Consider the following 23,529-nt stretch of genomic DNA (forward strand, 5'->3'; position numbering starts at 1 on the left):
AAAAGTAGTCGCTCTAAGACTCGTGATGGTCTTCGTTTCGCATAAGCGCTATGTACATACCCTAACCTAAATCCGAGGCTGTGGACAATGCCTCGTTCATTCATGTATCAAGATGACTCTTTGATACTCTTTCCTGTCCCCATGACCCTCCAAGTCTTCTGACGCCACTAAGGCTACCTCAGAATCCTCCCTTCTTTTGTGCTTAATTTCCGTTGTAGCCTCTCTAGCACTAGTGATCCAACTCCAGAAATTGTGCCACAACTTAAGAGTTCCAAGGTGCTGATTTCCACACCTATATTACGCCGTATCCAACTTCTCATTTCAATCATAATCAATGAATCCATCCCCAGATCATCAAGACTTTGAGAGAGGTCCGGATTTTCCCCAGGTCTGAGCATCAAGATGTGTATTTGCTTCCCAATCTCCAAAGACAAGGTTTCCACCAGCTCACTGTTTTTTAGAAGAGACGGATCATCCTCTACTGAGGACATGACAGACTGCAATGTATCACATGTAGCGTGGCTGGCATCCTCGTTCTGAAATCTGGAGTTGAGATTATAATAGATACCTACCCGAGCGTCTCGCTTCCACGGAATGCGATTTTGAGGATCAGACAGGGGCATTTTAGAGCGAAGGCCGATCACGATGTGATTCCGTCCATCTCCATCGGCGTGTCGGGAGTCACATTTGCGTATTGCCCAGTGGATAGAATCAAGGAAAGCCTGTTCGTAGATGTAATGATTACCGGAAAGTCGATACATTTCCTGATCGGCGAAATTTTCCTTCATGTAGCCAATCTCTGCGACCGCACCTAGATCAATAACTGCAGCTGGCAAGTTCAACACATTGTTGCGATAGCTGACCAGCGCGTCGAGAAATGTGTTCCCAGCTGCATAGTTCGCCTGGCCGTAGTAACCGAAGGTCCCACTAATTGAAGCTGTGGCCACAAAGAAATCCATATTCTTCGGCAGTGCCTGGTGTAGGTTCCATGATCCTTGGACCTTTGGCAGAATCACGGCCTCCCACTCCTCGTGCTTCATGCTGAGAAAGTCTTGATTGCGGATTACCATCGCCATTTGAATCACACCCTTGATAGGTTTTGATGCCTTTTGGACAAGATTGGCAACATCACCAAGATTCACAACACTTCCGGCAAATACTTGTACGTTGCAACCCTGATATTCAAGTTCTCGAACGAAAGCTTGGTCATTTTCAGACTTACCAGCGTCGCGCGACAAGAATATCAAATGTCGTGCCCCATTCTCTACCATCCAGCTAGCTGTCGCTCGACCCAAACCTCCGAAGCCACCAACAAGTAGATAGCTGAAGTCTGCGTGTAGTTGAAGCTTTTCGACCGAATTCTCTAAACTTAGTTCTTCTGCTATTGATTTTGGTATATTTACCACGATCTTTCCTATGTGAGAACCATTCTGTAGATAACGAAAAGCATCTGCTATTTCTGCTGCTGGAAAGGCCTTGATTGGTGTAATGGGTGTGATTAGACCCGCCTCAAAGTATTGAATCATCCGAGACATTAATCTTCGAAGAATCAGCGTCGTCATTTCCATTATGGTTATAGAAAAGGGAGCCAAAGAATAACATACGTGCGCACTTTCTCCAGTGGTAAACTGGTCATATCAACTCCGAAGAAGCCTCGATTCCCGGCGAATAGATCTAAACGTAGGGTTGCTTTGCCGATAATATCACGCTTGCCAATCTCAACCATTTTCCCAAATTCTGCGACACATTGCCACGAAGCGTGCAATAACTCGCCGCTCAAGCTATTCAAAACCAAATCCACACCGGTTCCGTTGGTTGCTGTCATGATTCCTGGTAAAAACGTAGCGTCTCGAGAGTAGAAGATGTGGGAAGCGGGAATTCCAAAATGTTTCATAAGATATTGCTTCTTCTTCTCGCTTCCAACCGTGACAAAAATCTAGGTCTACAATCAGAATCAAGATTTCAAAAGGGTGAAAATTGGTAGGGATTCCGCTATGTCACGTACTTCAGCTCCAACAATATTCTGACAAACCTGAATTGCGGCCAAACCGACTCCACCGCATGCAGCATGAATGAGAATCGTCTGACCCCTGGACAATTTTGCTACATCTAGTATCGAGTGTATGACCGTCATGTAGACGGCCGGCAAAGTAGCTGCCGCTTCAAAGCTTAAAGTCGAGGGAATCATCACACAGCTCTGAGCAGGAACTGTGACATGAGTCGCAAGACACGGACGCTCGGACATGTTACCGAACAGAACACGGTCTCCAACATGTAGTTCTGTTACCTTGGATCCGACTCGAGTGATCGTACCGGCTCCCTCAAGGCCGATGCCGTCCCCCCCAAGAATTCCCAATGCATTTAAAACGTCCTGTAGAGCAAAATCAGTACTTCAGTGCTTGTTCGTGGTATTATGTGATGAACTTAGAGAGAGGAGCACGAGCACATCTCACCTTCAAATTGAGCCCAATACAATTCGTTTCAATCGTAATGTAATCATCGGCAAGACTGAAGTCTTCTACAGGTACCCATTTCAAAGTCTGTAATAGCCCAGGTACTCCGACTTCCACCCTTGCAGCGTACAATTTGCTGACATCGTGAGTGAGCTCGTCTACTACTGAGACTGGATAGAACCGTCCAATGTGCAATTCCTCTTGGAAGAACACAAACTCATAGTCTGGATCTATATCTGTAATTTCTCGGTTTTGGAGCTTCTCGTAGACCTTCAAGATTGCCGAACAAGCACTAGCGTCCACAGAATCGATTTCAATTGTCGCAATGGCAATGGAAAGATCTCGACGTAAAGATCGAAATACTCCGAGACAGAGACCAAATCTAGGATCAGAACATTTCATCTGGATTGATCTAGTAACCCACAACATGCTATGGGATTCGATGCCTCCAATCATCGCTTGAAACGTGGACATTTGGTATTGATCAAGCTCGTGAAAAAATGGCGAGTCAAGGTCGAGTACAGAGATTATATCCTGATCACGAGGAACGCCCTGCCCAAGTGTGCGAAGATCCACCTCGTGTCCTGTATTTTGAAGTAGAGTTATGATTCTGACGAGAAATGATGATAGCAACTGGTCCTGCTCGTGCAATAGCGTGACTCTCTTTGGAAGCTTTGCGATTTTCGTTCGTGGTTTCGCCACAATATTAGCATTGACATGATATGGCTTCTCGCTGTCGTAAACCAAAGCATCGACTCCTGAGAATCCGGCATCTTTAAGTTCTCGATCCCAACGTTCAGGAGTGACGTAAGGTTCATCGATCCTGGCGTCATCCTCTCCAAGCCACCATCCAGGTAAAATACCCATTATTCTAGAATCCCGTATCAGTCAAAACTCTTTGCAAATCGCACAGTGACGGTGATACTTGCATATTTCCCCATCTCATTTGCGGCGAGAGTTCCTGTAGGAAAAGATGTCCGTTCGGATGAAGAAGAGTACGCACGTGGGTTAGGGTTTCATGTAAGCTTGGGGTAGCGTGTAGGACATTGGAAGCAATTATGAGATCGTATGATTCCTTTGAAAAGCCTTGCAGGAGTGGATCCTTCGAAATATCGAGAACTTTATAGTCCACCCTGGGGTGACTTTTCAATCTTTCTTGCGCGGCGACAAAAAACCCGGACGAAATATCAGTAAAAGTGTAATTATGATATAAAGGATGGTTCGCTATCAAACTAGATAGCCCTTCCAAAGCATGTACCGTAGCTCCCCCTGTCCCAGCTCCTATCTCTAGGATTCGAAGATTCGGTTTAGTGAAGCCTAGGGTCTTGAAAAACTTGCCTGGGTCGGTGTTGGACTCCAATTTGTCGTACAGTCGAGTGAGACCATTTTCAGCCACAAGGAGATCTATTCCTTCTATCTTTCTTTGCATGATATCGCAGCAGTTTTGTCGAACCCGAGCAACTAAATCTACCACTGGATCCCATCCGCTCTGCCGCAAATAGCTCTCAAGGTGGGTGATTCTTGCAGCTCTGTCTTGATAGTTGAGTGACAACAGCTCCGCTGTAGATTCCACACATCCATATGCAGTACCATTCGATGCTCGATGAAACTCTGCCTCGATCCAGGCTCTGAATTTCGCGAGATGACTGGTTGAAGCACTTTCGATTTTCTGAATATCGCATCTGATTTGTAGAACAGAGAGAAATGAAAGCTTATCAAGTGAGATGCACTCATCATGTGAACGCTGAATAGGAAGAATCAAATTTTCTATCGAACAGAAGGAAATATCAGGGTTCCAGCAAATTTTGGCTCCTGCATGTATATCAGCATTAGAAGCCTCTAGAGTGGACACGTCTTGAAGAGGTGAGTATCTGCCACCGGAGATTGCAATAGCAATGTCATCGTTCGCAGCTGTGGCTAGAACATCACCAATGATTGTCCCAGAAGGTGTACGTTCAGCATTTGCTTGCGCCTTGAGACCCTCAAACGAACCACTATTCAATGTGCCATTTATATACACATGATCAATACTTGTTGGCATCACTTTTGTGTGATTTCGGCGGAAAATACCATCGCAACTCGCCACTACAGAGAGCTGCAAGCAATGATCGATTGTTGTGGGATGGATCGCATATGGTGAGCCTGTCTGTAATGGCTTTGGAAGGTTAGCGGCGGCTATGCCTTCACCTGGGAGGGCGGTAACGTCCTGGAGTCCTCTAAAGCATGGACCGAAATTCATTCCCAGGTATTGCTTGATTGCTGGATAAGGATCTGGTACCAGCCTGGGTAAGTCTGATTTCAAGGACTGCCTCGTAGGGCATGGATTCTGGGTATCAGCACCAGCTTTAGCTTGTCCGACACAGTGATTTAGCCATTTGTGGCCATTGTATGATGAAATTGTGAAATCCCACCAATCTGAGTCCAGACTTGTAGTCAAACGGACAGGCTGAAAGTTTGTCATAATTTCCATATCCTTCGACTCTGAGAGAACCATGGCTGTTTTGACAATGACATTGCGTAAGGCAAAATCGACGGCTCCGGAGATCTGCCAAATGGCTGCACCAACCATTGCCAAGTAGCCTGCACAAGGAAACACGATGTCATTCTCAATTTTATGTTCATTCACCCACTGAATCTGGTCCACTTGGAGAAGGTTCCTCCACTGGGGATAGAGAGGGTTTCCTTCCAAAGTGCGAGCTCCGAGAGTTTCTGCAGTAGAAAGTTAGACTGGTTGGTGAAATTGCTTTTAACATTGGTTGAAATACCATGATGAGGAAATTGGCGTAGTCTCCATTCTCGACTAACACGGCTTTCAGACCAATACTTTTCACCATGCTGCCATTGATAAAGTGGCATATCAGTCAAAACCCGCCCGATACTGGTAAGTTTCGCAAAATTCAACGAGATTCCATGTAAAAACAATTCCCCTGCCATCTTCAATATAGACTCCGTGCAATCTTTCAATCTCGTCAAAGCTGTGAGGTAGAAGACATCTTGCCGCCTAGCATGTTGAATTATCTCTCTCAAAGGACCAGCTAGAGTACTATGAGGGCCAATTTCCAAAAAGACGCTCCGCTGGGAATCTTTACATAGTATCAGCTGAACTGAAGATGAAAAAAGAACGGGACTTTCTAAGTTTTTTCTCCAGTATGTGGCGTCTAATTGACCGGCGCTTGCAATTACTTCTCCATGAACAGTTGAGAAGAAGGGGATAGCCGGAGATTTGCTTCTCACTAATGGCTCTAAAACAGCTTTGTACTTGCTTCCTATCTCTCGCATGTGATCTTGATCATAATTAGACTTGGTGCGTTATGCATAAGGGAGATAGAGATGCCTGTTTATTTCGTTCACAAGCAGAGTGTCGCAGAATGTGAAAAGGACTTACCAGAATGATATGCCGTTTTGACACGGAGTTCTTTCATGAATGTTCCAGGCATCGATTGTTCAACACTTTGGCAGACCATCTTCACGCTGTCAATATTGCCGGAAATAGTCACATTCTCGGGACTGTTTTCGCAAGCAATGACAGCCCCTGACTTTGGAAGAAAAGGATACAGCTTGGAAGCTGCAAGGCCAACAGATGCCATAGCTCCTTGGTTGCGAATTTGCTTCACAAGCTGGCCACGATAATAAGCAATTGCGATGGCTTCCTTTGCGGTTATTGCACCGGCTGCATATGCGGCTGCAATCTCCCCACTTGAGTGCCCAATAACTGCGGAAGCTCCTATTCCCCATCTCCGTACTAGATCAAACAAGGCTATTTGTATTGCTGTCACCAGTGGCTGTGCGTATTCGGGATTGTTAACACGAGTTTCTAGAGGATTTCTACACAGTTCATCTGCGATTTTCCATTTGCAAGAAGGATCGAGCTGTTGCAAAATGTCGTCGAGAGACTGTATATCCTTGCGGAAAGACGAGTAGTCGAAAATGAGATTCTTACCCATTTCGGCCCATTGTGCACCTTGCCCTGTGAATACGAGAATAATGCTCGTGCTGCTGCTAGTTACTGTAGTTGAAGAGCTAAACCTCAATGGCGTGGAAGCTCCTGCGATACCATATGCGCGGAATGGAAGATGTTCTCGACGATTGCAGAGAGTATATGCAACGTCATTGATCTTCGTAGTGTCCTTTTCTACGTATTTTAGATGTTCTGCAATACTTGCGTCCAGAGAGTTCTGACTTGCTGCTGACAGAACTAGAATAGACTTGTTGCTCTTGCACGATTCATACTGAGAGTCGTCCTCCTTTTTTTTGTTTTTTATGCTTTCGTATATTGTAGTGGGAATTTGCAGATTGGAACGACAAGCGGAAGCGCTGTCCACAATGATATGTGCATTTGCGCCTCCTACACCAAACGAATTGATACTAGCTCTCTCCATTTGTGAATTTGGCCATGGAATTGGCTCCTGTGGCACTTCAAAATTGGCTTCGCGTAGACGAAGCTTGGGATTGGGGTTCTTGAAGTAGATATTAGGCGGGATCGTTTTGTTCTACCATCGAAATTTGTTGCAGTGGCCCTGATAATAGCTCTGATTGGATCGCCGTCTCGAAGGGCATCCGATAGACGCTTGATATAGATAGCGTTAACGCCTTCTCCACGAGAATAACCATCAGCAGCTGCATCAAGTGTCTTACATCGGCCATCCGATGATAGAACGCCAAGCTGGGACATTGCAATAGACATGCTAGGGGAGAAAATGAGATTTGTACCGGCCACGATGGCCGAGGTACAGTCTCTGTTTTGGATAGCTCGGACAGCTAGGTGTAACGCAACTAATGACGAAGAGCAGCCGGTTCGCAGGGTGAATGAGGGACCTTTGAGGTCAAAAATATATCCAATTCGATTAGACAATGCATAGTCATGACCTCCCGGAACTCGATAGTGGCCAAAGTTAGATACCATCTGGGTGTCCTTTGTCTGAAGATCGGACCAATCCTAAAAGGGTAACGTGTGAGCACTGCTGATCAAATCCAGTTACCTATTAAGGAATCCCAGGCAGAGCTTTGACTCACATCTCCCCAAACTCCGACGAAGCATCCGATGTTTTCCCCACGCCATTGCCCTTGTCCTCCGTTCTGCATACATTCATATACAACCTCAAGAAGCAATCTCTGCTGGGGGTCAAGAATTTCAGATTCGATTTTGCTCATTCGGAAGAATGAGGTATCAAAGTCTCCTAGTGCATCATCTTCTGCCAAGAAGTGGCCATATTCTGAACTAGCAAGCCGAGGATTTGGTGATTCGCCGCAAAACGCTGCAGTATTGAATCGACCGGGGGGGACTTTGCCTCGAGTAGACCTCTTCTCGACAAGCAAGCTCCAGAGATCCTCTCCAGTTCTAATACCACCCGGAAGTCTCATGCCCATTCCGACGATGACAATATCATCCTTTGTCTGACCACTACCAGTATTGGCTGGATCAGAAAATCTCTCCTCCTGGCAATCAACAGTACCATTGACGGTGCTGTGACAAACCATTTTCCTAATCTGACACGGTGCTTTGCTGTAGATATAATTCAAAATCTATAGGTCCTCAATGGGAACTTTCTCTGAGCTCTCAAAGAGAATTATGTCGTTTCGATAGTGTTTCAGCTATAGGTCGCAAGCTTCATATGCTCTTTAAATTGACGAAACTGGGAAAATCGGTACAATGATTGTCTAGCCCTTTAAACCAAGTCCTTCATGGATATTTTCTACGCCACTATACTTTGTGATAGATATCATTTTTTCTCTTCTAGTCCGCCAGAACTATGCCTGATAATTGGCTCATTGAGTAGGCCTAGGATTCCAGATATGCATCATGGTGACACGTGTGACCCATCATTGACCAAAGTGTTATTAGGTGACATCAATATCGTTAATCCGAACTGTTGTCTTCTTTCCTGCTTAGTTAGTGCTTAGTTAGGGCTTGTACTCATAGACAGCGTACCAGATATATCAAGTTCTAAGAGGCGTGATTCTTTAAAAAACTGGGATCAAGATCCCAAAAGCGATGGCCCAATTCAATTAGTCCATTTTATCGTGTCTCTCTGGAGCGCTTGACATACTCGCTTGGAAATCCATTGTGTTATTTTGAGCCAGGTAGATCTCGGAAAACTTTCCAGGTCGTCAACATAGCTCATAAGCGGATGAGCCTTATGTGTAAATCGTAGAGAACTGATCACAAGCATCTATACTCGTATCAGTCCTACATACAGATGCATGCGGGTAATGATGCCCAATATTCAGAATAACTTTATTCTTAAGCTTACTGTGTATGTGATTGATCAGACTTCTCTATTATAAGAAGCTTGATTGTTACCATCCTTCATATCTATACTACTTTTTATTTGGCATGTCGGTATACGCAGGTAAAGATGCCCAATATCCAAAACAGCTTTATTCCTTAAGCTAAGACCACTGCGTATGTGATTGATCAGATTTCTCTTTTATAGGAAGCTTGATTTCCATTATCTTTTATATATACGATGGCAATTGCTCATACGGTGTATGGAAATTGTGTACATAGGACCAGTCAAATTTCGTCTCAATTATCTTTCCAGTGCCGTCTGGGTACAGACACTATAACAGGCACATCTTCTTTTCCCTCCACTCAAGTAACAGATTGAGCCAGTTCCACATATGAAATATGCATGCAGCAGGTATAGCTACCTGAACTCTGTCCCCAATACAATGCATCTTTAAAGTAGACAAGTATCTTGAACCTATATTATCACCGACTTATTTAACCATATCCTGTCAACTCTCTATCCGTAACTATAATCATAAAACAAAATTATCTATTTGGTGACTCCTAACCAGTATTCACATATCCGTTTTCAGGCATGATCATGTTCTTGTACGCTTCGCTCCTAGTTGCTTTTTATCTCTACGCGACAGTTGTTTACCGTCTTTATTTTCACCCTCTTTCCAAATTTCCAGGACCAAAGCTTGCAGCTGCAACAAGTCTATATGACTTCTATTTCAGTGTTATAAAAGATGGAGCTTTTATATGGGAAATTGAGCGAATGCACAATGTTTATGGTAGGATAGACTTGATTCCCAAAGAGGAGGAAGCTGAATGGCTTAGATCAGTCCGTAAAACGCAGGACTGATTTGGAGTCTTAAAAACTATAATAACTTCCTTTAGGCCCGATTGTTCGCATTACTCCACGAGAAATTCATATTAAGGATTCTTCGTTCTACAAACAACTTTACGCAGGTTCTACTCACAGGCGTAACAAAGACCTAATATTCACGCGGGTGTTTGGGGCACCAACTGCTACGATCGCAACTATTGAACATGAGAAGCATCAGTTGCGACGGAAAGTTCTAAGCACCTTTTTCTCTAAACGTGCAATTTCAGCAGCTCAGCCTCTGATCCAGCAGAAAGTTGAAAAGTTCATTGCTTTGTTGAGGAAATCGTATGAGGAGGGCACTGTGGTTAATCTTCACGAAGCCTCAATGACGTTGACACTGAACATCATCTCACACTATTCCTACGGTCAACCCTGTGGATTTCTCAATGACCAAGAATCTGGGAAGCTCTGGAAGGACTCTATCAAGACCATACTGGCCATGGGCCAGCTTCTTAGATTTTTACCTGTCAACATCTCACGACTGAAGAGCATCCCCATCGCAATTCTTCAAAGACTGGAACCAGGATCAGCTTTAATTCTTGGGTTTCACAAGAAAATTAGGGAAGAAGCAATAACTTCAATGATATCAAATGCAGATAATCAGGCTGAACAAGCCACGATCTTCAAAGCAATATCTCATTCTAAGTTGTCCGCTGAAGAGAAAGTGCTGAGTCGTTTGGAAGATGATGGATGGACTATCCTTGCTGCTGGAAGTGAGACAACGGCTAATGTTTTGGCTGTGACGATTTTCCATCTATTGGACACTAGAGATTCATGGTTAGAGCTGCGAAATGAACTCAATGCGGCAATACCTACGCCGTCAAAAATTCCAGTATTATCGGAGCTTGAAGCATTGCCTTTCCTGGTAAGAATCGAGCATTCCATTCCTACTTGCGAGCTAAGTAGAATCATGAATTGTAGCGAGCGGTCGTCAACGAGGGCCTTCGAATGTCAATGAGCGTTCTGACTCGACTTCCACGAGTCGCACCTGATGAAATTTTGAAGTACAAGGAGTGGTCGATCCCAATCGGAGTAAGTTCAGTCAATCGCAAATATGTTGCCTACTCGGTGCGGTATGAAGACTGGCACACATTCGTCGCTTGTGGCCGCAGGATAGTGAAGTCATGTACGATGGTATTCTATTCTCTGTACTAACCACCAAGGGAATATTAGACTCCCGTTAGTCAAAGCATATACTTCAATCACACGGATCCAGCGATATTCCCAAATCCGCAGTCTTTCGACCCTTGGCGGTGGATCCGCGCTTCGGAGCAGGGTATCAATCTCGAAAGTATGCTTGTTCCTTTTTCGGCAGGCAGTAGGCAGTGCGTGGGTATAAAGTGAGTTTGTTTCTTCTTACCCAGAACATGCCTTTAGTGTTCGTTCTCGCTAAAAGGAGTCAGCCTGGCTTATGCCGATTTGTACATATTTCTTGCAAACATTGTCCGGCGGGTTGAGTTTCAACTTTTCGAGACTGGGCTTGAACATGTTGCGCCGTACCACGATCGTATACTTGCCGTTCCCAAGAAAGACAATGGAGTAAGAGTCATGGTAACAAAAATATACAGCTCATGAAGGCGTTCTAAGCAGACCCGTTCACCTTTCGGTAGGGAGATTAAGAATATGCGAATATGGAAATCTTCGACGAATTATCCACGAACTTTATCGGCTACCAAGCGGGCCACTTCGTGACTGGGAGTGTAGATATTCCTCAACAACAATGTTGTACATTAGTGTCACTAATGTACGAGATTCGACAATTCCACGCTTTTCTTCTGTATACTGCAAACAACTTGCTAAGGCAGATCACAACGATCAGTCCTAATATTTTCTAACGTAATCGATAAGCGACTTGGTCGCTTTTACCCAGATCTGCGTGTTGACACCCAGCTAGATCGTCAAACCCTATGGCTTGGCAAAGCTGCGTGCCTATATAAAATCTAGGTAATCATCCCAACTAATCATCCTCCCAAAAAGTCCTCAATCATAGGTAGTAGTATATCTCATAATACTCCCAGCTCCCGGCATCAGTGCACTCTCCACCACTCAATACGGGATTCGTGGACGCTCCGCAAGTGGTACTAGCCGAGAGCACGGAGCGGTAGACGTTGGGGTAGCTCTCGTCAACTTCGAGGTAGCAGTAGTCGTATGTGGCGCCGAGAGAGGTGCAGGTAGTGGTGACATTGGTCTCGATGTCGCCTTGGTTGATGAGAGTGCCGGTTGAGCACTGGCAATGAGAGTGTTAGTATTCTTGTTCGTGACTTCAGGGGGAAATGACTTACGGAGTCACCGCAGTAGAGCTTCCAGTAGCCAATCTCGGCGCTGGCGACGGTTGCGAGGGCAGCGAGGGTAGCGAAGACCTTCATTTTGTTCTATACATGGTAGTCAGATGATGCACTCCCAAAAATTCACATTGAGATAGGGTATGTACCTTGTTTTGAGGGATATAGCGATCAGAGAATAGTCTTTGGCAATTGGTCTATCGACTTGACTACAAAACAAGATCTTCACATCCATCTCAAGTAAATTTGAAGCTTTTATACCTCAATCCACATAACCCTAGCCCCCAAAACTGTCTTGTAGCCAAGCCAACTGCATGCGTAATCATTTCGGAACTGTTCTTATAACAGATTAGAGGCATGCATATAACAGTGAAACTTAAGCTTAATCACCTAGTTTAGAGTTTCTAAGGTTCCCATTTGCTTGATTAGCTGGCTATTTTAAATTAATTAGTAACTTTCGAGTAAGCATAAATCCTACCCATGGGCGGAACGCGTATGCAAAAACTTTGTTTAGTATGAGGCGTGCGAAATGCGAAGTGGAGCTGAGATGTATGGATGGAGAACCTCCAAAAAAAATAAAGGGCTAGTACTACGTAACGTAGAATCAGAGAGTAATAAATTGTCATGCATCTGGAGCTAACAAATATGAGGTGCATTACATGTTGCCGGCAGTTGGAATCGGGTTGTGTAGCATACGGCTGAATGATACGTTCATACAGAACATTTTTGGGAATAATGTTGTACTAGCTTCTTGTGCGGCTGATGGAGAACCTGGACCTGACTCTTGTTCGGACAATGCACGTGGATGCCAAATCACTCTGCACTTCTGGGAGTACAGTTATCTGTGCGAATCTCCGACTCAGGAAAAAACACACAAGCCAATATCTTTGCAAGTTGCTTTTGCGGGCCCTTCAACTAGCCGTGAGTGTCTGACTGTTCATGCCTCCATTGACGAAGACAAAGCTCGTTAGATGGATCCTGGTCAGACAGAGTTGAACTATTATAGGCGCCCAGCGGAGAAGATGAGTTGATGTTGGCTCTAGAACAACACCAATCAGCAAAACTAGAAAGTATATTTCCGACAATACATGTACACCGCTCAATGCAAAGATGTATACCGAGCCCAACAAATAGATCTTCCTTGTGACGGTTCTGCCAAAAATCTATATCAAGTAGGGTTATGGATAAGGGTTACTTCTCATCTGATAAGATACTGCATCTGCCCCTCCTCACCGCCAGATAAGATTAGAAGTTTTTAGTTTTGGAATGTCAAATTTGTCCACAATCATTCCACAAACCACGACGTCGATACTCAGCTCGGATAAATAAAATGGCGAAGCGCAAGAGTCTGAAGGACAATGATAATGATGTCTCCATGAGAGACGAGAACGATAGCGGAAGCGACTCCGTACGTATATTCCGGCATAGAAATAGTGAAATTCAACCTCATTCAAGATCTTAAATTGACTCAATGTTTGTTTACAGGATGTCGAGCTCGTAAATGTCGAATTCGAATGGTTCGACCCCAAAGCAGAAGTTGACTTTCACGGCCTCAAGACATTGTTGCGACAACTCCTCGACAACGATGCGCAATTATTCGACATGTCGGCGCTAGCCGATCTGATCCTTTCACAACCTTTGCTTGGTTCGACGGTCAAGGTGGATGGCATTGAGACGGATCCATATGCGTTTCTGTCCGTCTTGAATATTAGTGAACATAAGGTAACAGCATGTTGATTGGAAAAGAAATGAAATCTGAATGCTGATGACTATTTGCGCAGGATAAACAAGTTATCAAAGATCTTACACAGTATATTGCGCAGAAAGCCAAGTCGAACCCATCCCTCACACCTCTGGCGCAATTACTCGTCAACACCGAGAATCCACCCGCCATCGGCCTGATCTTGACAGAACGACTCATCAACATCCCCGCTGAAGTCGTGCCGCCAATGTACTCCATGCTGCAGGAAGAAATCTCCTGGGCCTTGGAAGAGAAAGAACCCTACAACTTTACACACTACCTCATACTCTCCAAAACCTACGAAGAAGTAGAATCAAAACTGGATGCGGAAGAATCACGACCACAGAAAAAGAAAAAGAAAACCGGGGGAAGCAGTGAGAAGTTCTACTTTCACCCGGAAGATGAAGTGCTTGAGAGACATACGTTGTGTCATGGCACGTTTGAGTATACACATAAACAGGCAGAGGGTGCGTCGGATTCGAAAAGGGCGTTTCAGGACTTTGGGATTAAGCCTGCGGGGAGTCTCATGTTGATTGAAGAAGGAAAGTTTGGAGATGCGATTAAAGCGATTACGGATTATTTGAAGCCGCCAGTATAATCCGAACGAGGGGAAAAGTTATTTAGTTTCGAAATCGTCGATCTTCGTTCACCGTGTTCGTATCCCATAAATTGTAAGATAGTAGATGGTTTTATTGGGTATACTGAGCTACTGCCATTGAGTTCCTACCAGGCGCTGCATGAGGTATTCAACCTCAACAACCTTGGTTATAGGAATGATAATGTCCTGCGCCCGTTAGCAACAAGTATCTGCAAACCTCTTGAAAAAACCAACCTTGTACATCTTCACAACAGCCTCAGCATCAACCTTGTTACCGTACTCCGCTAACACAGGATCACTCCCATACGTCTGCGCTTTCGTCTCAATCCGCTTCAGCACCAACTCCTCCACTTTCGAGTTCGTAATCGCTTCATCAATACCCTTCCGATCCGCAGATTTTATCAATCGCACAAACTTTTCGGATTCTTCTTGGAACTTCGACTCGGCCACAAACTTGCCGAAATGGATACGGCGCGAGAGTGCCTGGAGGAGGTTGACGTCGCATGTTGCGGACGATCCGTAGTTTTCCTGTGACACACCGCGATCGATGCGGTTCCGCGGGCATACGGATGGAATAATCTCTTCAATGTAGCGTTTTTTAATTGTCTCGTTTTCATTGACGTCGTTCGGGTGTAGGATTTCGGGGTATTCGAGCGGCTCTAATATGGGCGTTTCGAGCGCATCGGGAAAGAATGGATGCTCATCTGGTGATTCGTAGCGGCGCACTCGGGATTGGAGTTTTTCTTGCTCGCGAAGCAGATAGTCCATAAGACTCAGGTTGCTGCCGGGGATGGGGACGCCGCCGGCGACATAGATTGTTTTGTTGACGGGGAATTGGGCTCGTTCAATTAGGTGGAATGTGATTGTGTCTTCGAGGCGGCTGTACATCGGTCGGTCAATTGGTTCGTGATTGGAGCTCAGCGCAAGGCATATTGTAGTGACTCACATGAGCTGTGCACGAATGTTATTCAGATCCAAAGCTTTGGAGCGGTCCGTAAGATCGATAGCAGCATCCATAGTTAATACCTAACAATTGTATAGGTGACGCACAAATATAAGGAGATAGTAGTCAAGAGGAGTTGGAACAAATGATCGATCAATTGCAAGGTGTGTATAAAAAGAAGTGGTGAAGGGAGCTATCAGATATTCCACGTCGGAGGCGCATTGCGAAGAGTCACAGGCCGACTCCGACACCGCTCTTCGGCAGACCAAATATCCCTCCCTCATCCAACTACCTTTCATTATGCTGTTGTTCACATTCTTTCGGCGATGGATATGAGTATGTCAAAAGTCAGTAGTAAGAAAAACTGTTCGAGAGTATACTTTGAAGGAGAAAGAAAGCCAATGCTGGGCTAACAAATGCCAATGCTACCAATGCTACGGTACGAGGTTAATAAGAAGCAGTATAGCATCCCATTTGTCCTCGGTGCAGAGGACCACTACTTTAGTACTTACATAGTACGGAGTACATACGTGCTTCAAGATTCGTGACGCTCGTATTGAAGGGTCTACTATGTATGCAGCCGATCAATCGCGCAGATGCTGAGCCTGACTGGACCGGAGGGGAAAAGCCGGTATAATCCGATCGCGTGAGATGTATCCGTCCAGGCTTCATGAGTGGTTATAAATGAGAGCTTCAGGCAGAATCAAAGAACACTACAAGATAGAGACAGTGAACTCGCGTGCTCATAGACAGTATTCAGTCAGCACGTATAATCCAGCGTAAAATACCAGTTACAATACGAAAAATACCCGCATAGGCACTAAATACAGCTGTAAGATGACGTAAATTACAGCACCCTGGCAATGATGCGACGACGTGAGGAGCCGAGCCAAACTGCCCGTATTAACATCGCCGAAACAGCTCCACCAACAATTGCTGTCTTTTCCAACTCGGAACACTCTCGTATTCCCACCTCGCCGCACTCACCTTCATACAGTACTTCTGAGTACCTCTACAGCTCTATCCTCCGATGGAGGATCAAGGCCAAAATGGGTGGCCCGAGGGCTCGTGGGACACTGGTTCGACAGACGACTCGCTGCTGGGAACCGGCCTAACGGTACTTGCGCAATCAAAGAACGTTGAACATGAATCTAATACATGAACTTCGAGTAGACACGCCATATAGAAGCATTCAGCCGAAAAGTAACGTCAACGGCCAGCCATCTCATGGGCCCCACGTCCGATCCTCACTATCAAAGTGCCTTAACCGACATCCATCGCGAACTACGACGACCCGCGCTTCAACGGCGAATGTTCTCTCTCACCAAAACCTCACCAACCGATCTCGTTCGCTCGAAACTGTCGACCTCCGAGATTCAATCGAGAGCGCTCTCTTCTCTTCCCGACGAGCTCCTCGCCAACATACCCGAGGATAATAGCAATTATTCCCTGTTCCAAGGCTTTCAAGCCACTGTTCCCGAAGCAGATGAACAACACAAATCACACCGCAGACGAAGCTCGAAACACCAAAAACTTATTAACGATGCCGAGCCTACGAAATTGCTCACATCTTCGAAAGGAGGTGGTCTCAAGGCTGAGCGGGAGCGATTGAACCACCGACTAGAAATGATGGGTATACGGAAGAACATGTGCAGTGCCGAGATACACGAAATAGATAACAAAATCGCCAATTTGAACAACATGCGGCAAATAGTGCTGGATCGTCTGGCGGGTTTAGAGATGGATGAGACCGAGCTGGAAAATCAGAGTATGGCCGTTTTCGCTTTTGCCGTGTTCGGGTAAACTGACTGCTGTAGTTGTTGAACTGGATAACAAGATAGAAGATATGGACGAGGAGGAAGAGGAGGAAGCAGCTACGGCTAAAGCGACACCGACGTCGGAAACAAACGAGTCTTCAGAAGACGCCGCTCTCGATGCGTCATTCATGTCCGAATCTATATATCAGAAGCTTCCGACAACGTCGCCACGGGGTCGGAAAGTGAGATCTATAAGTGCGCATTGTCCTTAATTGGTGAAAGAGAAGATAGGCTAATCAGGGTATCAGGGAAAAAATCAATGCCTATTCTTCATGAGCATTTTGCTCCAGGCACTGCGATTAAGGAGATTCCAGCACATAATGATATGATTACCGCTATCGATTTTGACTATCCGTTCGGCACGCTGGTCAGTGCAGCTCTGGACGATACAGTCCGCGTGTGGGATTTGAGTGCAGGAAGATGTGTCGGCTTCTTAGAGGGTCACCATGCATCTGTGAGGTGCTTGCAGGTGGAAGACAACCTTGTCGCAACTGGATCCATGGACGCATCCATCCGTATCTGGGACCTGAGCCGTGCTCAACCGATCCCTCAGACCGACCGCATCAATAAGTCCGCGCAAGACGAGGATGCTGAAGAAGGTGACGAACCTAACCCGGCCGCAGCATCGCACTCTGCGTCCAATATGGCCGATTGCGAGATATTCTCGCTAGAAGCCCACGTCGACGAGGTCACAGCTCTTCACTTCCGTGGCGACACTCTTATATCTGGATCAGCCGACAAGACCTTGCGGCAGTGGGATCTCGTCAAGGGACGATGTGTACAGACGTTAGATGTCCTATGGGCATCCGCTCAGGCATCGACATCCATCTCGACCAACACCAGCTCTCAATGGCGCCCAACTGGGCGCCTACCAGATGCATCGGCAGACTTTGTCGGCGCTGTGCAGTTTTTCGATGCAGCTTTAGCCTGTGGAACAGCCGATGGAATCATTCGATTGTGGGATCTCCGAAGTGGGCAAGTGCACCGCAGTCTTGTTGGACACACCGGTCCTATTACATGTCTACAATTTGATGATGTGCATTTGGTTACTGGTAGTCTGGACCGAAGCATTCGGGTATGTCCATTCTATTGGTCTAAGTTTTAATTAGTATACTGACTGTTTAGATATGGGATTTGCGTACGGGATCGATTCATGACGCCTTTGCCTACGACAACCCGATCACAAGCATGATGTTTGACACTCGGCGCATCGCCTGTGCCGCCGGCGAAGACGTCGTCAAAGTTTACGACAAGACCGATGGCCACCACTGGGACTGTGGTGCCGGAGCCGGCGAGGGCAGCGAAAACGCTTCGATCGTCGAGCGCGTACGCGTCAAAGACGGCTATCTCGTCGAAGGTCGTAAGGATGGCATAGTCGGAGTTTGGACTTGTTAACCATGTCTCCTCGAAGAATTTCTTGGCTATAGACAATTGGCGTTGGCTATATTTGTATTATATATCAAGTTTCTTTCGCTATTCATCTCTTCTGTCTGTGTTGGAGGCGAACTGTGCATGTTTTGCGAAGCGGGGACCATGTAGCATATAACGGTGTGGTGTGTATACAATGAAGACGAATCTCTTATTCTAATAAACTAAGATCAAACTTCTGAGGATGCGCTGAAGCTGGAATCGACAATGGATATTCTATAACCCTAACCCTATTTACGCACGGACCAACAGGCCGACGCGGCAGAAAACAGTCCGCCAAATTACGCGTTGAACATTGCGATATCAAACTACAATCAATTAAACCGCTTCCATCAACCCCCATTTTCCTGTCCAAGTAATCAGACTTACACTTGACGCGACTACCGACCTGAAGGTCAAGCATACATAAGTCTTCATCCCGTCCGATACAAAGCTTTCAAGACCGCCCCAAGTATCAATCAAAACCGTCACAGCCAATCAAATCGTTCGCCCAGTTATTAGAGAACCATTTCGACAATCTTGAACTCTCAATATTGCCGCTCATTGTTAGGAGATCTTGCGCTATTCTATCCGAAAGTTTAGACAAGCGTTGCGCTTAATCGTCTCAAGTCTCTTTGTTTCATCTCTACATCTACGCCCCAAAGAAGGTTTGCGACAATTCAACTTGCGTCCTAGAAATCGACTTGAGAGGTGCTTGAAAACATCATTCCATGCGCCTTGCAGCATGTGATTGCGATTAAGTCTTGATTACATACTTATTGGAGCAAGTTTGTTACCTGACTGCTGCAATAACCGTCAAACGAATGGTGCCCGATTCGCTGAGTTAGGCTATCTACTCGAGAGGGCTACCGACTTGCCTTCTTAGATATTGCGTATGCATGCGGAGACAAATACCGACAACTCCTCGGCCATAATCTTTCAATACTTTTTCACACACAGAACCATACACCATGCCTAGAATAAGCCATCCCACAGATCCATCTTACAGTCCCTCTGGTCAGTCTCTTTCTTTAAATCGCGTGTTTATGATCTAACAATGGATAGGACGAAGATACTCGATAGAGGCAGGCTCTCCAGTGCGACGCTCCAAGCGTCTAGAGAGCGCAAGTCCATCCTCAACCCCTTCTTTTGTGCTGCGCGCCACCACTCCTGATGCCAGGCAGCTACATTATACCCTAAGAGCCGCATCTGAGAGTCCAAGCAAAGAAAGACGGGATATGAGAGCAAGAGGCAGTATTCATTCTAGCGTCACACCCTCACCACCAGTTCAGCGAACAATTTCCAGCACTTCTACCCCTGCACCCCCGTCTCTCAACCCCGCCATCACAACTGAGAATGAAAATCTAGAACAGCAGACTGATCGTGGTTTCTCATTCTTCCGATACCCTCGCCTTCCTTCTATTGGCTTCGGTAGGAAGGCTGCTTCTATCGTATTGAGCTCACCGCAAGGTGAAGATTCTGCATTTAACGACAACGCGTCTGTGATATCCTGGCAGTTGGAGCGGGAGTTGCATCGCGATAACCTGCAGCGAACGAAGCCAGAACCAGAGACGAGCTCATATGTAATACCACCAAGAGAAGGGCGCAATATTAGAAAGCCTCCTCGGCGGCTCTCAGGACTTACATGGACGAATGATACAACACATTCCGCAGAACACAACACAACCATTCACTACGACGACGATAATGTGAAAGATGATGAAGAGGAGGAGGAAGAAGAAGAAGAAGAAGAAGAAGAAGAAGAAAAGAAAGAATTCGAAGAAGAAGATAGAAAGTCGGAGCTTTCTGATGTCAGGACTGCTCCCGCAAGAACGGTAATTTCGACAAATGTTGCCCACGACTCTGCGGACGAAAGTGTGACCGGAAGTTCGCGACCACCAACCTCCGATCAAACTGCTCCAGTTGATAAACCTCGTCGACCGCTTCTGTTCCGAAAACAACACGGGAGTATGAAAGAAACGCGCTGGCTACTTTCCCTTCTCACGATGACTCTGTTTGTGACAATTTTCGCCATCACGACATACTTGCTTACTGGTTATCTGGACGCCGCCGATCTATTCTCACAGCAGCCCAATTATCCTACTCTCAACGCCACAGAGAGAAATCTAGTCTCTCAAATATCGAAAGGAATGGCGCAACTCGAGAACGAGTTATCAGTCGTGTCTCGAGATGTTGTTCGCCTAAAGCACGAACAAGAAAAAGTGGTTGGCCAGGTCACGATTATGAGTCCATTACCCGAGATCGAGCCACGAATCAATTTTCTCTCCCTAGGTTTGGGTACGCGCGTCGACCGAAAGTTTACCAGTCCCAGCGTCGGTATTCGAAGGACACTTCCTCGACGTCTGTACGAGAGCTTGGGAGGAAAAATTTTACCACAGCCGAATCCTCCAGAAACTGCATTAGAAGCATGGGACGATGTTGGCGACTGCTGGTGCGGCGCCCCCAGCAAGAGTGGCCAGGGACAACTACAACTCGCTCTACAACTAGGACAACGCGCTATACTCGACGAGGTTGTGGTAGAACACATTTCAGCGAGCGCATCTCCAGATCCAAGTGTCGCGCCTCGTGAAATGGAGTTGTGGGCACAATTCAAGCCTTTCCGCGAGCAGCAACCGCCGAAACCAACCGAGACTGAAGCAGCATTCACAAGTGAATCCTTCAACAAGAAAACGGGCTGGTTCGGTCTTTTCCATTCTTCCACTGCATCCTCCTCGTCATCGTCATCATCATCCTCGAAACCATTCCCATCTTCACTCTCTTCAGTCCTAGACTCAATCCTCAAAACCCTGGAACAAGCCTACCCATCCGACCCTGAAACGGCATACGCCAATGACCACCTCTTAGGACCAACGTACTTCCGCCTAGGAAAATGGGAATACGATCGAGCGGGCAGCGCAATTCAGCATTTTGCGCTGGATGCGTTGATTGATTATCCAATGCTAAGGGTGGATAAGGTTGTGGTGAGGGTGAAATCGAATTGGGGTGGGAATCATACGTGTTTGTACCGGATTAAGGTACATGGGCATGTATAAGAACACGGCATGTTCTCAGATCAAGGCCACAAATCTTTGAGTGCGATTGCTATCTTTATTCTTAAGCGCGGGGTCTTTGAAACCTCAACCCAGAAAGTTCTATTAATACACACTGGTCTTCTCATGAGTCAAATAAGTCTTAGTCAGTATCTCCTCATCCGCACCCAACAGCCCTCACCACTTGCCACAACCAACGTAAGCACCTGCTCCTCCTGCCCAACGACAGGCCATTCCACGCCTTCCATCTCAATACCTTGAAAAACCTGCACTATCCTCACAATCGTGTACCCAACCTCCAACAACGCAAACTCCTGTCCAAGACACACCCTGGGTCCACCATTAAACGGCAAATATCCCCAATTACCAACTCTACTCAAAATGGTAGGATCGGCCCACCGCTCGGGTCGAAAGCTCTCTGCATCAGCACCGTAGATGTCTTTTCGACGGTGCATGGCGTAGACGCTATATCCGACTGCTTCGCCTTTGCGGATGAGTATTGGATCCGTGCCGTAAGGGCCGCCGCCTGTAGGGAGGGTTGTTGTGCGGATGGCGGCGCGAGAGTTTACAGGGACAGAGGGGTAGAGGCGGAGGACTTCTTTAATGACGTTGGATAAATAAGATAGTTTCTTGAGTTGGTTGATTGTTGGTTCTGATGCTTTGGGGCCGATGCCTAGGGCATGGTTGATTTCTCGGCGGAGTTTGGATAGGACGTTAGGATGTTGTACAAGGAGGCGCCTGTCTACATGTTAATCTTGTAGATTATACCGAAATCTGGAGCATAAACAGTCAAGACTTACAAAGCCCATGTCAGGCAGCATGCAGTCGTATCCCTTCCAGCTAATAGGATATTCATGCATTGACTCCTCAAGAACTTCGGATCCCTGCTTTCCTGAATCAATGCATCGATGAACGTATAAGCTTCCCTTGATTCATTCAGATGGTCTTCTGTCGAACTCTCCAAAGCTTTTTGGACCGCACCATCGACAAAATCGTGACAAATGCGACAAGCTCGACGGAATTTCAAGCCTCCAAGAAGCCAGTAAAAGTCTCCCAGTCGCCCTCGCTGCGCGAGATAATCTTGTCCAGTATTGAAAGCTTCTGCGAATTCGGACTCACGATCTGTGATTCCTTCGGACTTTAGAGATGGCAGATATTTCCCAAATAACAAAAAAAGCGTGGTGTCGAATGTCAGCCGGAAGAAAAGGGGCTGTAGGTCCACCGGCGCGTTATCTGGAACGCCATCGATGAGATTCTGTACGGCAGTCTTGACTTGCTCCAAGTTATTGAAGCGGTTTGACATGAATTGCGGTCGTAGGAGTTGGCGTGAGTGGCGCCACTGTGCACCGTCTTGGGTGAAGATTCCACTGCCCATCAGAGGATCGAAATGTAGGGGGCGTAGACCAAGTCCGAAATCTTTCTACACATTAGTGTCATCACTTTACTGCCATTTTGTGGGATAATAAGAACCCTCAAATTGACTCGATAAAACAGCTTCAATGTTTTCAGGGTCTATAGTGTCAATGCCTCGAGCAAAAAGCAGTTTTTGCTCAAATGTATGTCCGTTCTCATCCATTACTTCCAGGAAGAACTGGAGAATATGCTTTTTGCTTTCATATTTAAAGGCTTTTAGTAGCATATCAAGTCCTAAAGGCCAAGTTGAGTTCCACTTTCTGGGCGATTGACAGCCTTTTGAGGCAGCTAATCTTTCATCAGCCTACTGGCGAGTCAGGGCATTTCCGGCAATTTGAATACCACGAGAAAGCTCAGAACATACCCGTTTCTCATAATGGGCCTTGATGAATTTGTATGCTAGGCATAACACCAAGAGGGTGAGGAAGGTATTGTAAGATGTGGCTATCATCGCTCCTGGTTTGCTTTCGAAAAATCTGGGAATCAGTTCCGTCAAAAAACCAAGTCCTGTTCCTAGCTTGACCTATATGAAAAAGCAATCAACTTGTAACTCACCTCATCGAGACAAGGCTGCGCGGGCTCGCACTTGAGTGACATTGCGAAAGGTCCCAATATTAGGCTGAGAACGACTGGAATATTCAATCATTGAGTGAGTGGGAATACTGGACAAAACACCATGATTCGGCTGAAAATATTTCCTGGCTGCA

General features: G+C 46.1%; 6 protein-coding genes across 6 annotated transcripts; 2 read left to right on the plus strand and 4 right to left on the minus strand.

The window, feature by feature from the left end:
* Positions 1-331: 331 nt before the first annotated feature.
* On the minus strand, positions 332-7,931 carry BHQ10_006968 (uncharacterized protein; the record flags this gene model as incomplete). The annotated part of the gene is made up of 8 exons (XM_040879611.1): positions 332-390; positions 452-1,539; positions 1,605-1,936; positions 2,006-2,371; positions 2,454-3,324; positions 3,371-5,162; positions 5,839-6,943; positions 7,467-7,931. The coding sequence occupies 8 exons, from the start codon at positions 7,929-7,931 to the stop codon at positions 332-334; spliced, it is 6,078 nt and encodes a 2,025-aa protein (XP_040735472.1).
* A 3,624-nt stretch (positions 7,932-11,555) lies between these two features.
* On the minus strand, positions 11,556-11,937 carry BHQ10_006969 (uncharacterized protein; the record flags this gene model as incomplete). Its single annotated transcript, XM_040879612.1, has 2 exons — positions 11,556-11,798; positions 11,854-11,937. The coding sequence occupies 2 exons, from the start codon at positions 11,935-11,937 to the stop codon at positions 11,556-11,558; spliced, it is 327 nt and encodes a 108-aa protein (XP_040735473.1).
* A 1,246-nt stretch (positions 11,938-13,183) lies between these two features.
* BHQ10_006970 (uncharacterized protein) lies at positions 13,184-14,192 on the plus strand (the record flags this gene model as incomplete). Its single annotated transcript, XM_040879614.1, has 3 exons — positions 13,184-13,261; positions 13,339-13,575; positions 13,635-14,192. 3 exons carry the CDS (start codon positions 13,184-13,186, stop codon positions 14,190-14,192), a joined length of 873 nt encoding a protein of 290 aa, XP_040735474.1.
* Positions 14,193-14,300: 108 nt separating this feature from the next.
* BHQ10_006971 (uncharacterized protein) lies at positions 14,301-15,209 on the minus strand (the record flags this gene model as incomplete). Its single annotated transcript, XM_040879615.1, has 3 exons — positions 14,301-14,378; positions 14,427-15,072; positions 15,139-15,209. 3 exons carry the CDS (start codon positions 15,207-15,209, stop codon positions 14,301-14,303), a joined length of 795 nt encoding a protein of 264 aa, XP_040735475.1.
* Positions 15,210-16,165: 956 nt separating this feature from the next.
* BHQ10_006972 (uncharacterized protein) lies at positions 16,166-21,412 on the plus strand (the record flags this gene model as incomplete). The annotated part of the gene is made up of 6 exons (XM_040879616.1): positions 16,166-16,252; positions 16,309-16,903; positions 16,953-17,147; positions 17,201-18,027; positions 18,078-18,312; positions 19,425-21,412. 6 exons carry the CDS (start codon positions 16,166-16,168, stop codon positions 21,410-21,412), a joined length of 3,927 nt encoding a protein of 1,308 aa, XP_040735476.1.
* Positions 21,413-21,555: 143 nt separating this feature from the next.
* Positions 21,556-23,273, minus strand: BHQ10_006973 (uncharacterized protein; the record flags this gene model as incomplete). Its single annotated transcript, XM_040879617.1, has 3 exons — positions 21,556-22,147; positions 22,210-22,829; positions 23,187-23,273. The coding sequence occupies 3 exons, from the start codon at positions 23,271-23,273 to the stop codon at positions 21,556-21,558; spliced, it is 1,299 nt and encodes a 432-aa protein (XP_040735477.1).
* Between the last annotated feature and the right edge of the window lie 256 nt (positions 23,274-23,529).

The sequence above is a fragment of the Talaromyces amestolkiae genome (assembly GCF_001896365.1).
Source record: "Talaromyces amestolkiae strain CIB chromosome Unknown scaffold13.1, whole genome shotgun sequence".
Classification (NCBI taxonomy): domain Eukaryota; kingdom Fungi; phylum Ascomycota; class Eurotiomycetes; order Eurotiales; family Trichocomaceae; genus Talaromyces; species Talaromyces amestolkiae.